This window comes from Gopherus evgoodei, chromosome 11, assembly GCF_007399415.2.
Source record: "Gopherus evgoodei ecotype Sinaloan lineage chromosome 11, rGopEvg1_v1.p, whole genome shotgun sequence".
NCBI lineage: Eukaryota > Metazoa > Chordata > Testudines > Testudinidae > Gopherus > Gopherus evgoodei.
The window spans coordinates 23,666,090-23,679,920 of NC_044332.1; the positions used below are offsets into that span (position 1 = coordinate 23,666,090).

General features: G+C 46.1%; 1 protein-coding gene across 2 annotated transcripts in view; it reads left to right on the plus strand.

The window, feature by feature from the left end:
• The first annotated feature begins 9,507 nt into the window (after positions 1-9,507).
• The window catches only part of BOLL (boule homolog, RNA binding protein), a 102,232-nt gene continuing 97,908 nt past the window's right edge, over positions 9,508-13,831 (plus strand). For both annotated transcript variants that reach the window (XM_030581065.1, XM_030581067.1), the window contains exons 1-2: positions 9,508-9,583; positions 10,642-10,756. In XM_030581065.1, the coding sequence (XP_030436925.1) occupies positions 10,739-10,756 (18 nt within the window). In that variant the 5' untranslated portion in view covers positions 9,508-9,583; positions 10,642-10,738. The remainder of the gene's footprint in view (positions 9,584-10,641; positions 10,757-13,831) is intronic.

Below are 13,831 nucleotides of genomic sequence, written 5' to 3' on the forward strand. Positions count from 1 at the left end.
TTTAGTGTTTGCTGGACTGCTATTTTAAAGGTGGATACTAAAATAGAGAAACACAAATCTAAAACCAGATATCTAGTTCTTAGGCTGCAAAATCTCCTATTTTCACCTCTACAACTGGAATTTTATGGTTGTAATTTCTCTTCTTCAGCATGAAATTCTGCATTCATTTTAGCACATTGGCATGGAAAGCACTTTTAGGTTACAGACCATACAAAAATACTGATGTGTTTTTTTTTCCCAACAGTCTACATTTCATTTCAGCTTTTTTAAAACTTCTGTTGGGTAGTTAGCTCTTGTAAATAAGAGGTGTAATTCTAGCAAAGGGCTATTCAGCATAATTAGTAACAATTTGATACTTCTGTTTGAAATAATTCAAAATACGGAAGATAAGCCATGTGATTATATGCAACCTTCAGGAAAAAAGATGAAAGGAAAATAAAAAGGAAATGATTACTATTTTCATTTCCATGTTTATATACACATAATTTCTTTATTTCTAAAACATAAAACAATTATATTATTTTACATTTTTCATTAATTTTTACCACATAGAAAGATAGAATACAAGAGAGTGAAGATGACAGAAGTCTACAATAATTTATGCAAGGTTTCTCTCAAAAATGTAGCCAGCATATGCAGCTCTCTCTATATATGAACTTTAAACAAATGCATAAGAACATAAGGATGGCCATACTAAGTCAGACCAAGGGTCTATCTAGCCCAGTATCCCGTCTTCCGACAGTGGCCAATGCCAGGTGCCCCAGAGGGAATGAACAGAACAGGTAATCATCAAGTGATCAATCCCCTGTCACCCAGTCCCAGCTTCTGGCAAACGGAGGCATAGATCTGGTCTACACTAGGGGTAGGGGGTGGGAATCGATCTAAGTTACTCAACTTCAGCTACGTGAATAACGTAGCCGAAGTCGATGTACTTAGATCTGCTCACTGCGGTGTCTTCACTGCAGTGATTTGACTGCTGACACTTTCCCATCAACTCCGCCTGTGCCTCTCGCTCTGGTGGAGTACTGGAGTCGATGGGAGAGCACTCGGTGGTCAACCCCAGCTGGATTGATCGCTGCCCATCAGTCCAGCGGGTAATGTAGACAAGTCCTTAGAGGCTGTAGTTTGGTCAACAAAAGAATTCTTCTGTTGATCTAGTGCTGTCTATGTGGGGACTTAGGTCATCTTAAATACACTGCTCAGGGTTTTTCACATCTCTGACCGACATAGTTAAACTGACCTAAATATCTAGTGTAGGCCAGGCTATATATATTTATAGTTAAATTAAGATTAAAAAAATCTAAAATAGTTCCCTTGTACTATAAACTCTTGAATTTTTAAATCTAATCTCTGGCAATCCAGGACAGGTTTGTATTATAAATCAGTTATCATCCTGGCATGGTTTCCAGGGGTGGTCTGAACCAGAATGTTTGGATGCTAAATGCACCTTGGATTATAGAAGTCTCCCTTCAAAACAGCAAGTCAGCAGCCTCCCTTAAACATTGACCATTAAGATCAAGAAACCTTCTGTTCCTTTCAATCATCTGTTGAGTAAACACAGCTGCTAGGTAGGAACAAGATGGGAGAGGAGACCACTGAGTAACTAGACTACACTGAGCAGAATGTTTAGTTAATGTGGACTGACCCATCAGAAGGTAGTTGAAGTAAAGTCCTCTCCTCATTGATGATTGCAGTCTGAATGGAGGAACAGGGCAGAGTATTTTGAAAGAGAGGGCGGTGAAGAAAGAGGGACACAAGGTTGAAAAACAGAGGGACAAAAATGAATGGAAGGCAAAAGATAAAGGACGTCTAGAAGCACAAAAGGAACAAGGTGACAAACAGACGAGGACAAGCACGAACAAGGGGAAGAGAGAATGGGACACAGATAGGACAAGGAAACATAAAGGGGTGGGGGCTGGAGGTAAAGGAGCCAAAAAGAGAAGGACAAGAAAATAAAAAAGAGTGGGGAAAGGCTTCAAATGTGAGAGACTAGAGACAAAGAAATATGACAAGCAGAGAAAGGGAGAAGTGGTGGATACAGCATCAAGAAGAGAATGGAAGAAAAGTAGATAATGAATGACTAAAAAAATTAAAAATTCTTATATAAATTGGGAGAACTCCCTGGAAATTTTATAATTTTCTTTAGTTTTCCACTGGCCCTGGCCAATTTCCTCCCCCACCCCCACCCCATTAGATGGCACTATATGGATAACCATGAAAATATGCTGCTAAAGAGTAAAACTATTGCCTTTAAAGGCTAGATTCCAAATTCCTTGCATATTTATAATTATGGCCTTTCTCTGTGTGCAAAGAACACAGGATAAGCCCCCAAATTGAGGAAAACTTGTGCAAAGTTATCACAAAAGGAAAGTCACAGCATAAGTCCCTTAAAAATTGGAGAAAGTATTGTAGTTTTCCACAATTTTAACATTTTCCCACATACATTTATTCTGTTCCCATTTAATAGAACTCAATCTCTAAGTAGCATCCTGAGTTACATTTTTGTGGATGTGAATATGTGAAATCAGAAATCTTTTTCTGATTCAGACTATCTCCCCTATCTAATAATAATACATTAATGCTAATATTTCCATGTGGGGATCTTAAGATGCTTTCAACTACCTGGTAGATAGATCAGTATTATTATCTGCATTTTACAGATGGGAAACTGAATCAAAGCATGGGATGTGACTTTCTCAAGGTCACACAATAAATCAATAGCAGAACTGGGACTAAAAGCCAAGAGTCCTGATTTCCAACTCTGTCTTAGTCACAAAATCAAGCTCCCTCTTTTTGTACCTGGAGTACACTCACTCCCAAATATCTCAGCTCTCTTATTTTCTTCACTGTTGTGTATTTGATTGTCACGGTTTTTGTTCTTTACCTTGACTGCTACTTCCTTCTGTTACTGGAGCAGCACCGGAATCCTATCTATCGTCGCCACTTGTTATATCCTTGGGGGCAGCCGGTTTAGGAAGAAATCACTTGAGGTCAGACAGCAGACAGCTAACAAAACTACCATTTATTTACAGACACAGAGCTTCCTAACCCGCCGAAGCTGGCTGGGCTATCCCCTAATAATCTAACTCAGTTGCCATAGGAACAAAAACCGTGACAACCAAATACACAACATTCACTATTATCTTTAACTTTGCTTACTGCCTGGCTCTTCCTCCCGCACTCCCTGGAAAAGAAAAATGTCTTGCAGGCACAAGTCCGTAAATAAAGAACCATATATTTTTATTTCTGGAAGAGAATACACAGGGAGCTCACTCTATCCTGCTGATGGAATGGAGAGGAATTAAAACAGACACTCCTTACTTCCTCTCCAAATGAATGCCTGGGCCAGGGTTTACTTCTCATTTTGGAGGAAACATACACCAGGCAGCCTGCACAGTAACTATTACAATATTTAAATCATGTTAATGGATAATAAGCAGGGCCAGTGCAACCATTTAGGCGACCTAGCAGTCGCCTAGGGCACTAGGATTTGGGGGGTGGCATTTTCTTCGGCGGCGACTGCGGTGGCCGGATCTTCGGCCACCACAGTCGCCGCTGGCATTTAGGCAGAGGAAACTGGGGCAGGGGAGCGCAGGGAGGGCCGCCTGCAGCAAGTAAGGTGGGGGCAGCATGCAGGGGAACTCCCTGCCCTAGCTCACCCCTGCCCCGCCTCCTCCCCGAGCACACCGTCACCACTTCGCTTCTCCTGCCTCCCAGGCTTGCGGCGCCTAAGCTGATTGGTGCCACAAGCCTGGGAAGCGGCAGAAGTGAAGCAGCCATAACGTGCTCGGGGAGGAGGCGGGCAGGGGTGAGCTGGGGAGGGGTGGGTGCCTCAGGTTGGAGGGTGAGGGGGTGGAGAGCTGCCACGGGGGGGCATCTCAGGGCAAAGGGGGGGAGCTGCCGCGGGGTGGGGGTCTCAGGGCGGAGGCTTGGGGACGGGGGAGGGCGCAAGGTGGAAGTTTCGCCTAGGGCACGAAACATCCTTGCACCGGTCCTGATAATAAGTTTTAATAGTTAATAGAGACTAAAATATTATCAACTCTACTTCATTAATATTCACTATTTATTTTAAGTTTATTGACTTATCGGGATTTCAGATTTTAAATGATCAAAATCGAAAACAGGTCAACCTCTGCCATTTTTTCTCAAAAGTCCTATTTTTATCATGATTTTTAGTGTTAAATGTAAGATGTCAAAAATCTAGATTTTGAAATAGCTGTATCAGGTCTAGCATAAAAAAAATCCAGCAGTTAAAAATATGCCATACAGTCTTTCATATCTCAGATTTCTTTAAATGCTATGTAAGGCAGAACAGGAAGACAAGTCTTTCATATGCCTTTCATATTCCAAGCTGGAGAGTTCAAAGCCATATCAGATGAAAGCATGTAGAAACAACCCACTATTATTAGGTTAAACCTTTGTGTTTTGTGGTAGGTATTCATAAAATTAGGTCAGTGATTGTAATTCAGTAAGTCTTTATAAAATAACCATTAATCCTTCTGAATTTTCATCAGCTCTGCTAATGCTACTCTTATGATGTAGTTTTATTTTCTCAGCCAGATTAAAAATTTCACCATTAAAGTCTTCTCTACACTAAAGGGAAAAGTCAATCTAAGCTACGCAATTTGACTTACGTGACTAGCTTAACTCAAATCAAAGATCTACTTACCACAGGGTCCATACTACACAACATCGATGGGAGACGCTCTCCCATCGACTTCCCTTACTCTTCTCTATCAGGTTGATACAGGAGTCGATGGGAGAGTGATTGGCAGGCGATTTAACAGGTCTTCACTAGATCGCCACAGCATTAATCCTCCAGTAAGTGTAGACAAGCCCTTAAGAGTTAACCTTCACATGATCATGTGCTAAAGACACAGAAACCTACAAATCTCATTTGCTGAGTTTCCAAGTTCAGCATGCTAACAACGACTGCAACAATACTACCATGGCAAATGGATAGGGTGAGCAGATGTCCTGTTTTTAAAGGGACAATCCCATATTTAATCCCTCCTGCAGGTGTCCCGAATTCTTCTTAATAACGGGCAAATTGTCCCATATTTTCTGTTCCCCACCACCATCAGTACTTGTGGGTCCTGCTGCTGGCTGGATCCCCACTTGCAAGCCTCCCACCCACAAGCGGTGAGTGTGGGGGGGTCCAGTGGCTGACAATGAGGTGGGTGTGCAAGACTGGTAGCAGCGCAAAACTGCAGCGCAGGAGGCTGGCCAGTCCCCGTGCTGGTCCATCAGCACAGCCCTGTCCCGTTTCTGGACGGCACTGGGTGCATGCTGCGGTGGCTGGTGAGTGTGAGCAGGTACCAGGCGGCAGCCAGTTACGTGTCGCCTCTGCTACCCACCCATTGGCCCTTTATGTGCTCCCCTTCTCACCGTCTTCTCCCTGCTTTGCCCCTTCACTCCCCCAGCCTCACTGCTCCTCCATATTCCCCGCCGGCAAGATGTGTCCTGCTCCCAGCGCTGTGCACAGAACCAGCCCCTGGTCAGAGCACTCAGCTCACCAACAGTCTGACTGGTAGGCTCCTTACTTCTTCCACTGCCTCTGGCTGGGCCGGTCCCTTGGGAAAGCCCAAGACCCTCCAGCCCGGGGCGCTGGCTAGGAGAAGCCAAGCTCTGCATGTGCCAAAGTCCCACACAGTACTGACATGGGAAGCCTGTTTGCCCCTCAGCTAAGCTCTGGAGTGACAGGGGGGAAGCGATTTCCAGCCTGTTTGCGCCCCAACCCTGCAGGTGCCTCAGTAGCCCTCCAAACAGGGACTTAGCTTAGCACCCTCTTTGCCCCACCCCCTCCCACCCTGGTTCCTTCCCCCAGGGAGCACAGGGCTGCTCCATCCCCTAGGCACCATCCCTTGCTGAGCACCTCTCTGGCAGGGTTAGCTGAAGCCCCTGCAGTCAGGTTCCCTGAGCCCTGGTGCACAATAAATCCTTAGGGCTTAACCCATTCCTTCCCGCGCTGTAGCCAGGGGACAGGAGGTGGCTGGGTTACCTTGGTGACCAGCAGCAGCCCAGAGGTGTAAGCTGCTTTTTGACACTGTGAAGGCAGGAAGGGACAAGCTGCTTCCAGCCACAGGGGAGCACATGGAGAAGGGGGGAGTGACGAAGAGATGACCTATGCAAAGACACAAGCCAGATCATCCCTTCCCCCCCCCCACTCCAGCTGGATGCAGCTCCCATCCCTTCCCTCCTGCACAGAGCAGAAAGGCTGCTGCTGGCCATATTCTGGTATGAACCCTGGCATAAAACTGGGGAGGATGTGACTTTGCATGCCCCCTCACGTTGCCTCAGGAAGACATGGTTATCAGGTACTAGGAGAGGTGGGTCTGTCCCAGCACAGAGAGTGGAAAGTGCTGGGCAGGGAGGGTCTCAACCCCCCTGTGTGAGAGTGGTATACAGGAGTGTGTTTGTGTCACCTCTCCCCATGTGAACCCTAAAGCCTTAAAGATAAGAAGGGAAATTAAAAGAGTCCAACTACACAGTATTTCTTTTTAACAGGGGCTCAGTCAACTTGATGTTAACTTTAACATTTGTACTGCATAGTTCTGATGAATTGCTGTTGAATTGGCTTGAATACGAGTAATTTTACTATGTGTCCCGTATTCAGCATAGGGAAATATGGTCATCCTACAACTGGCTAATGAAGAAGCACTGTAGTTATCTCAATAAAAGTAGTGCCCCACCTCCTCAGAGCTGAAAGAAATGTGGAAATGCTATATAATCAATTAATCAAAAAGCAATTTAGAGAGAAATGCACAGGTGCTTGTTTATATGCCACACATCCTTTTATTTTTAAGTCACTAGCTAGAATCTGGTTGATGATGACCAAATAATCATTAACAAGTTATTTGGTGGCTTGTGTCAAATGAATACATTTCAGCTCACTTCCCTGTGTAGGTATCTACATCACAAAAAATATCATGATAATTGACACTAAATGGAACGATTGTTTGTAGTCTCAGCAAGCAGTAACTGAATGGGCAAGTAACTCAAGCGGGGCTGGTCCAGTTCCACATATAGGCTATGCCAGCTACTACCATTAGCTAATGGAATTAAAAGGTTCAATCCCAAACAACAAATCATGATGGGGGTTATTTATTTATATATATATATATAAATACACACACACAAACACTGATTGACAGAAGTTTACTTTGTGTGAATGTGGATGACTGAAATATTTCAAAGTTATTTATTAATTTTTTTAATTTTAAGATAGTGGCCTGCAGTGAAGATCCATGTGAAGATTTGGAGAAACCTGAAGAACCATGGTGACTGTGGATCAAAAGTGGAAGTGAGGACATAATAGTCCGAAAGGCCTCACTAGAGTTACTTTTTATAAATGCAAACTGTTTGTTTTATATTAAAGATTTGTATTTCAGTCAGAGGTACTACAAATCAGGGAACATATAGAAAGGTCAATTTCCTTACAGTAACCAGGGGTGGCTCTAGGGATTATGCCACCCCAAGCACGGCAGGCAGGCTGCCTCTGGCAGTTTGCCTGCGGACGGTCTGCTGGTCCCGCGGCTTTGCCTGCATGAGGTCCACCGAAGCCACAGGACCAGCGGACCCTTTGCAGGCAAGCCGTCGAAGGCAGCCTGCCTGCCGCCCTTGCAGCGCCGGCAGAGCACCCCCTGCGGCTTGCCGCCCCAAGCACGCGCTTGGCTTGCTGGGGCCTGGAGTCACCCCTGACAGTAACTTAAATTCTTCTAGATGCCTTTGTCCATACAGATCCCATTATGGGTGCAGCATGTGTCTAATCCACATGAGTCTGGAATCTGTTAGCTAGCAGTATCTGTTGAGAGTGTGCATGTGCTGTGTGTCAAATGTGGTGATTTGATTCATTGTGGAAAAACTTTCACATAGAATTGTTCTTGCTTACCGGCATGTAGGAGTGCTCCTCTGAACTCTATAAACTGTGAAGGCATGAGAACAGATTTGGCCCAGTTGAGAGAGAGAGAGAGACCATTGCCAAAGGGAGGAGAAAAAATCCTTGAAAATTGGTCCAGGATTCTCAACTGTTGTGTTAAAATGTCCTTAAAACTGCTGTGGGTCTCAAGCCTTACAGCTCATTCTGCATTCCAGCAGCTTTGAACCATACTAAGAGATCAGCTAATTTTGATGGGACTGTATCTTGTAAATCCTTTGACTAAGTGATCTCAGATTTGCACCACTATCTTATCCAAGTCTCTCTCCCGGCAAAGCATTTTCAGGTCAGTCTGGTTCTGTGTGTGCAACCAGAATGTAAGTGTAATAGCTTTTGAAATATTGTATTGTACAGCTGGTTCTTAGTGGTGTTTACTAGGTGAGATCAGGGGATGACCACTGATGTCAGTTTCATGTGAATCTTGAATATATATTTTTTCTGAGCTCTGAGCAAAAAGAGTGAACTCTATCTCCCAACCCTCTGGACCAAAGGCCCCAAATTTGCATCACTAACTCTACCCAGCTCTTGATGTGCCTCAGCAATTTTCAAGGCAATTTGTCTGTGTATGTTAAAGCACTTTGAAAAATCAGCTCTAAAACAGAAAGCTTCTCCAGCTTAAGTATAGACGCCCTTCCACGCCTTTCTAATGACAAAGTGCCTGAGCCTTGTCTACATTGCAATGTCCATTAGCTCCCACCAGTAGCAAATTATGGGTCAGCTTTTGAGAATGAGAGATTTTACTTCAGTCTCTCCCTCTGGGGAGTGATGTGTGTTACCGTTTCTCTCTCAGCTTGTGCACGGCCGGCTTTAGGTCTATTCCACCAATTCCCCCGAATCAGGCCCCGTGCCTAAGAGGGTCCCGCACCCAGTGAGAATCCCTTCCCTGGCTAGAGGCGCCTTTTTCATTTTTACTCACCTGGCGGCGCTCCGGGTCTTCAGCGGCACTTCAGTGATGGGTCCTTCACTCACTCCAGGTCTTCAGCGGCACTAAAGGACTTGTCACCGAAGAGTTGGAGCACCGCCCGGTGAGTACAAGCCCGTGTTTTTTTCCTCTTTTTTTTTTAAGTCATCCCTGCCGGGGCCCCGCCAAAACAGTTCGAATTGGGCCCTGCACTTCCTAAAGCCGGCCCTGAGCTTGTGTGTTAAGTCTTTCTCCCTCTATGAATGGAAAATGCAATTGGCAGAATTTTTGTATGTTACATGTCCTCAGGTAATTAGGATGGAAGAGGACTTTGATGTATATCTGACAATCTCTCCCCTTCTTCAGATTGTGTGGGGACTTTTGCTAGGCATTTCATTGAGGAATCTAGCTCATTCACAGAGTCTTCCCTGAGCTCCAATTTGCAATACTTACACCACCCATCCCTGGTACTATTCTTGTATGTTTGTGTGCCAGCCAGCCTGTGATCAGTGTTTTGCAGTGTTATGAGGGTTTGTTGGTGAAATGATACTCACTGAGGGGGAGGGGGAGAAGGAATGTGTGCGAGTGTCAGAAACTCAGAAGCACACAGGGAATGGAGGAGCAGCCAGCAGCCAACAGCTTTGTGCTGCTTTCTCCTGCTGCTCCAGGCCTGGAAGTCAGAAACCAACCACTACCCAGCTGCTGCTACTGGTGGCACACCAGGGTCTAGTAACTCACCCCTGGAGGTGAGTAAGCAGCCCTCCCACTCCCAGTGCTCTAGGGTGTCTAAGGAGCTGTAAAGGGGTTTTTGTGTGGTGCTTAGGAGTTGTGCGTGCCTGTCCCAGAGCAGCAGGCTGAACTCAGGGTGAGTGACAGCACCAGCAGGTGCAAGGGATGGTGGCAGAGGGGGGAGTTCCACTTTCCAGGCATGGCCCCTGAACACTGATCTCTGATAACTCAATGAAAGAGCTCTTTTACTGAGGTGGGAAGTGAAAACCGCCCAAGTTGCAGGGAAGAGATGATTACAGTGAACTGCAGGAGGAGATTGGAAGTGATAAAGAAGTGTGCTGAAGGGAGTAGCAGGGAGAATGGGGAGGAGGTTAGCAGCTAGGATGTGTTTTGCAGAAGATGGAAGGAAGAGCAGTAACTGATGGGCTTCAGGGGAGATAGAAGATGACTGAATGGGCTGACGCAGGTGGCCGATGGGATATGGGGAGATAACTGAGTGGAACTCAGTGAGGGTTTGGAGGTGATATCTCTTGAGGTTGCAGGGTCCTGATAAGGGATGGGAGTTTAATAGTTCTTGGGAGATTAGATACGTAAGACGCATGGGGAGAAATGCTGGGGGACACATGGGGATGAAGCAGTATCTGTGTGGGGCCCATAGGGTGGAGAATGAGGGAGGACAGCTCTGTGGGATCCATAGGAGGGACTATGGGAGGGTAGCTGTGCTGGAGCCCTGGGGAAATGCTGCCTTATGCTGTTCCCCCTATGAGTCCCACACAACAGTGGGGCAAGGGAGCTGTGTGGGGCCCCTGAAGGGGAAGGGAGTGAGGTAGTTCTGCGGGGCGCATGGGGAATGGAGGTCAGGTAGTTGTGTGGTAGAGACAATTGCCCGCCCGCTTCTCTTTTTCCCTGCTGCCGCGGACAATGCCTAACATCAATCCCTGCCCCGACTGTACCTCAGTGCTGCCCCCTACCCATGCGTAAGGCAGGGAGAAGACCCCCTCCGGCCCACACTGCGTTTTCCTTTCCGGGCCCGCCCGCCCCGATGTTACTCCTTCGGCTCTGTGTGGGTTTACAGCCAGGCGCGCGTCGGGCTCGGAGCTGCCGTGGCGTGCGGAGGAAGCTGCGTGCGGGAAACGTGCTGCAGGGACTTTGAGGCCGGTGTGAGGCGGGAGATGGAGCCCGACAACACGGTGAGTAGTGGGGGTCCGGCCACCCAGGAGATAAGCGGAGCCACAGGCGACGCCGCCCCCAGCTCCACTGGGAGGTTCGGAGTAGGGTGGCTCCCGGGGGAATGTGCCTCAGGACCTGCGACTGGTGCTGTGAGTGACTTCCCTGTGGGCGTGACGTGCGGCAGCGAGTGTTGGCTGTGCAAAGGCGCGGGGCTCTGGGGCGAAAGGGCTCAGACACTCGGGTGAAAGGGTGTGTCCTCGCGCCATTAAGTACCGGGGGCGGGGAGCGAGGCAGCTGCTCCCTAGGCCGGGCACGGCTTTCCCGCCAAAACCAACGGGGAGGGCCAGCCCCGCCCACCGCTCGAGCGAGCCGTTCGCACCTTCCGGCGCGAGCTCATTCCACCTCCCACCGTTCGAGTGAGCCGTTCGCCCCTCCCCGGCACGTGCTTCTCTCGCCTCGCTCCCGTTTTAGCACGAGGCGTTCATCCCCCCCCACCGCTCCCTGTCCAGCTCCCCTCCTGCAGGGTGGAGACCTACTTAACAGTGAGGGCGGGGCTGTTCTGTGGCCGGGGACGTTTTCACTGAGGACTCGGGGAGCTGGCCGAGGAGACTCAGGAGGTCTTGCTGAGGCCTGACACACTTTGCTGGTTGTGGGGTGCTCCAGTGTTCTATTTCTTTTCCTCAGTAAAGGGGCAGGAAGGAAGTTGGGGTGCAGGTAACCCCACCTCCCTCTGGCTGTCTCCCTCTTGGTCATCTCTTGCAGCAAGGTGTAGTTGCATGCCTCAGTGAAAAGCAAGCTGGGACCACACCCTAGTATGTAGCTACACATCAGTGAAAGCTTCTGGTGGGGGGGAGGCAGCAGAAGTGTGTGTACTGTACAGAGCGCCAAAAGCAATGTGATGGTAGGGTTGTACCAGGGATCTACATAGTGTGACAGACTTTAATCTAGCTATCATGAATAACAGTACTAGTCTAGATGTAGCAGCTCGAGTTTCAACACAGGCAACCAGTAGTGTAGTGGTAAACAAGGAAGTAGGTAAACTAACCTACACTAAACTCTCTATTCCCGGAACGAGAGTTGACTACATTACTGCAAGTAACCAGAATACAAGCCTGCAGGGAAGCTTGGGTACATAGTCTGTCTGCTAACCTGTGGCACCCTGTGTTACTATTATTTTTAGTGGCCCATGCCTGCTAGATTAAAGCCAGCAGGGGAAGCCTATCTCTGCTGCAACTACACTTTTACTGGCAATGTATGTATACCCTGCCCTTGTCAAGTGTTGGTCATTTCTCCTTTCTCTGTTAGGTAGCTTAAACTCTTGTTGTTCACTTCCCTCCTTCCCACTGTTCCTCTGTAAAATGGGTTTAATGATACATACCTTAGTAAAGCATTTGGAAAACCAGCTTTATGGTTTGGGGGAGATGCTATTTTCTTGTACAAGGAAAGGAAAATGCACTTATCCCCCTTTGTAAAAATAGCAAGTCTTCTCTCAGTTTAACTACCCTGCTGACTTCTCTTGTGAAACCACCACAGTATTTTAGCTCTAAACTTAAAATACATTAGATTTACATTTCAAACATTTGTAATTGTGCACATTTTTGGAGACATGATTATAATCTGCTGCAGAGGTATAGTTTGAAATAACAGGAAAAGATTGGATGTGTAACTCTTGGGGTTTTTATGTCTAAAGCGTATGAGACAGGAAAGATTAATTAGAAGAGTGGATTAATCATTTTGCTATGATAAATTTCTAATCCATAGCAACCACCTCCTCCAACAATTCTTTTAAAAGTTTTGTTTGGCATAGTGTTTTAAAATTCAGATGGTGAAAGACACTTCTTTCTGTGCATTATAAATTAAAAAAAAAAACAACCTCTCAGTCTATGTACTGGTAGGAGTGACACTTGATAGACTGGCAATGGCTATGATCCTAATTTAGGGTACACAAGATGTTTTTAGCCTACTTTGTTACTAGTTAAACATTAAAAAGATAGGAAGTTAAAGAAAATATTTCACTAAAATGCAATTCTTAATTTAAAAAAAAACATTTGGTGCTATATTGGAATTATTCAGAAGGAAAAAATGAGGATTAAATGTATCAGTCAATTTGATTTCTTTTAAAAGAATTGAATTTTTCACTTTTTCTGTACAAATTTTAAAGTAACATTTGTGTGTATATAGCAGTATTTTTAAACTCTTTGGATAAGGGGCTGCATCTCCTATTTGTCTTAAATGACTGCTTCTCTTAAACTGCTATAATTTACTCTCCCAAGCCAACCAAAAAGCCCACTTATGCAATCATGTGGGACATCAGGCAGAAAGAAGATGACCTGCCTCTCAGCTGACCTCTGCAGTTTGTGATCTCTACAGTCCCACCAGCAGGAAGAAGAGAGATTGTTCTGGGACTGGAATTACCCTTGCACTTCTGCTGGAAGAAGGAAAGTGACAGGGTGGAGGGAAGATAAACCTGGTTCTTAATATTAAAACAAACTGATCTGGCAAGAGAAGAAGTTTGGGATAGTTAGCATTGGACAGGTGGATTTACACTCTTCTCAGTCACCACGAAGTCATATGTTTCCTACAGTATAATGGTCTGAAAACTACTAAAGCAGCAAAGAATCCTGTGGCACCTTATAGACTAACAGACGTTTTGGAGCATGAGCTTTCGTGGATGAATACCCACTTCCTCAGATGCAGATCCTCAGATCCACTTCCAGACTAACACGGCTACCCCTCTGATACTTGAAAACTACTAGTGTGTGATAGAAAAAATTCAGAGTTTAGATGAGGAGTTGTTTTTGGAACTGAAAGGTTCCTATTAGTTAGGGAAGAGGCCACCCCAGATGCTAGGATTGCACTTTGTGATATTGGGCCCCTTTAATATCATACCTCAGCACCTAGATATGAGCAGGGAAGTCTGCAACCTTCTCTGCATAGCCATAAATGTTCCAATGCTACTTCCATTGGAATACAAGTAGGCCTTCAGAATTTAAGAGTCTGACCACACTCAGACTACTCCGGCAGATTCCCAAATCATGGAGAGGCAATAGCCCAGGACTTGGAACTCATGCAGTAAATATTGGAAACTTCAAATC